The sequence below is a fragment of the Branchiostoma floridae genome, chromosome 14, assembly GCF_000003815.2.
Source record: "Branchiostoma floridae strain S238N-H82 chromosome 14, Bfl_VNyyK, whole genome shotgun sequence".
NCBI classification, from domain to species: Eukaryota; Metazoa; Chordata; class Leptocardii; order Amphioxiformes; family Branchiostomatidae; genus Branchiostoma; species Branchiostoma floridae.
Window position 1 is genome coordinate 21,331,595 of NC_049992.1, and position 3,227 is coordinate 21,334,821.

General features: G+C 41.7%; 1 protein-coding gene across 1 annotated transcript in view; it reads left to right on the forward strand.

Annotated features, from left to right (window-relative positions):
• Nucleotides 1–3,227, forward strand: part of LOC118430471 — a 17,008-nt gene that overhangs the window by 6,056 nt on the left and 7,725 nt on the right. The window contains exon 6 of the mRNA XM_035841355.1: nt 1,373–1,473. Coding sequence (XP_035697248.1) covers nt 1,373–1,473 — 101 coding nt within the window. The remainder of the gene's footprint in view (nt 1–1,372; nt 1,474–3,227) is intronic.

Sequence of the window (3,227 nt, forward strand, 5' to 3'; positions counted from 1 at the left end):
CGATCGCAGTCTGTTTCCCATATCTATAGCAATTCGTTTGAGTTTGGATGGGAGTTTCTCCTAGGAGAGATCCCGATTGCAATCTGGACTAGTAGAATCGCCGATTGTCCTAGGACAGATCCCGATCGCAGTCTGTTTCCTATATCTATAGCATCGTTTGAGTTTGGATCGGAGTTTCTCCCGGGAGAGATGATGATCCCGGCTGCAGGAATTCGATTCACAGTAGAGATCACGATCCAGTAGAATTGTCGTCTCTCCTAGGAGAAACTCTGATCGTGATCTCTCCTAGGAGAATCGACAATTCTACTGGATCGTGATCTCTACTGTGACATATACATAACAGTTATAGAAGTGTAACTCTTAACTATGCCCAAAATGTTCGGGTGCACGCTTTGAAACAAATACAGTCAAACCTGCCCAAGTCGACCACCCGGGGGACCGGAAAAAAGCGGTCGATTTGGACAGGTGGTCGCTGAGAAGAGTATCGACTCAAAACATGCTCGATATAAATGTAACCCCAAGCTTTTATCGAGTTTTTATACGATACAGTGTTTTAAAGCTCAACATCATTTGTACACTAACGTTTTAGACAGTAACGGAACTTTGATGCTGTCAGTTACCATACAAACCTTTATGCGTCACTGTGTTCTTGATCGCCGTATCTGTACGTCCCATTCCCTGAAATTACTACGGTGTACCTTTCGAATTCGATGCCTGCGGAGATATGCCTGGTACGTCCCGATAGCGTACTTACCCACGGGTGAATGTACAGTAAAGTTGGACAATTTCAAAGCACTCACACAGATCTTTCTTAAAAAGGTATGAGCTACACAGATCTTTCTTAAAAAGGTATATGAGGCTATATACGTTTCAGCATTCGTTCACTTTATAATGATAAATATTTAAAAAAAACTTCTGTAACAACTGAATTAGGATTTTCTTACAACGAAATTTCCTCCCATATTACAGTAGACGGCCCCATTGACCAACCCATTGACCTTCGCCATCTTTATTCTAAACATAACATCGTAATGACAGTCAAAATCCGACGTAAACTGGCCGATTTCGGCACAAAATCGCGCTATTTATCATTAAAAATCGCAAGGTTGAAAATGACGCGGTTGTTATGTGTCCTAATTTGGGGCGGTCGCGGTCGCGTTGACCAGGTGGTCGTTGAGAAAGAGCTTAATGCTTACGTCAATGGGGAAAAAATCGGGACCGAGAAAAAGCGGTCAAAATGGCCAGGTGGTCGCTGAGAAGAGGTGGTCGCTCGGGCAGGTTTGACTGTATGGCATATTAAATGGCCCCAAATCTAATAAATCTCATTGTTTACACTTTTGTGATTTTGACAAGTTTCTTCTTCTATATTAAGCTAAGAGAATGCAAGGATCCGGAGTCCAGACAGTGGGAGGTCCTGCATGTGGTGTGACACTCCAGCCCTGTTCTCTACAGTTCTTTCACCAGGTATCTCAGGTAAGAAGCTAGGGTGTTTTGGTAGTATCCATTGTCACCATCATTGCTTTGTTTAAGATTTTTGGTTTGTAGTATGTACATGTATCTCAATAAGCTATGAATTGATTGATTGTCATGATATTTGCTGATAAAGATCTTGACTTATGATTGTGTCTTTGGCCCCGGAGCAGCTCTCTTTGAATTCACAATTTTTGTTAAATTAAATGTGTTTTAATGCATTCGGCGCAGTTATGATGTGACATTGATATTTGGCATGTATACATAATGTATACAATGTATAAAGCACATGCCAGAAGAATGTGCATGACTAATGTATTAAAGACAATATCAAGTAATGTATTCATGGCATCATGGCGGGACATGAAGCTTCTTGTTTGCATGTGCAGCAGGGGCCATCAGTCTACCCCATGGTGACAACTCCACGAGGACATGCACTCATTGTGAACAACACTGTCTTTGAGGGAAAACTGCAAAACAGGAAGGGTGCTGATGTTGATGTTAAAATCACTGACAGTCTGTTAACAAGCCTTGGTTCACTGTAGAGAAGATTCTGAACAAAGGTGCAGAGGTACGTCTGGTGGTGTCCTTAACAATGTATTATCTTGGCTTACTCCTACTATCTTTATATCAGAAATTACACAAGTCACTCTTGGGCAGGCTCACACTAGTCACTCTTGTACACTCTAGTAACTCTTGTACACTCCAGTCACTCTTGTACACTCTAGTCACTCTTGTACACTCTAGTCACTCTTGTACACTCTAGTCACTCGTGTACACTCTAGTCACTCTTGTACACTCTAGTCACTCTTGTACACTCTAGTCACTCTTGTACACTCTAGTCACTCTTGTACACTCTAGTCACTCTTGTACACTCTAGTCACTCTTGTACACTCTAGTCACTCGTGTACACTCTAGTCACTCTTGTACACTCTAGTCACTCTTGTACACTATAGTCACTCGTGTACACTCTAGTCACTTTTGTACACTCTAGTCACTCTTGTACACTCTAGTCACTCTTGTACACTATAGTCACTCTTGTACACTCTAGTCACTCTTGTACACTCTAGTCACTTTTGTACACTCTAGTCACTCTTGTACACTCTAGTCACTCTTGTACACTATAGTCACTCTTGTACACTCTAGTCACTCTTGTACACTCTAGTCACTCGTGTACACTATAGTCACTCTTGTACACTCTAGTCACTTTTGTACACTCTAGTCACTCGTGTACACTCTAGTCACTCTTGTACACTATAGTCACTCTTGTACACTATAGTCACTCTTGTACACTCTAGTCACTCTTGTACACTATAGTCACTCTTGTACACTCTAGTCACTTTTGTACACTCTAGTCACTCGTGTACACTCTAGTCACTTTTGTACACTCTAGTCACTCGTGTACACTCTAGTCACTCTTGTACACTATAGTCACTCTTGTACACTCTAGTCACTCTTGTACACTCTACATCTCTAGTCACTCTTGTACACTCTAGTCACTCTTGTACACTCTAGTCACTCTTGTACACTCTAGTCACTCTTGTACACTCTAGTCACTCTTGTACACTCTAGTCACTTTTGTACACTCTAGTCACTCTTGTACACTATAGTCACTCATACACTAGAGTGTATAAGAGTACCCTAGAGTGTACAAGAGTGCACTAGAGTGTAGAAGAGTGCACTTGAGTACACTCTTGTACACTCCAGTCACAGTGAACCTTGATAATGAACCTTGTACTGTTTTCCACTGGCCCACA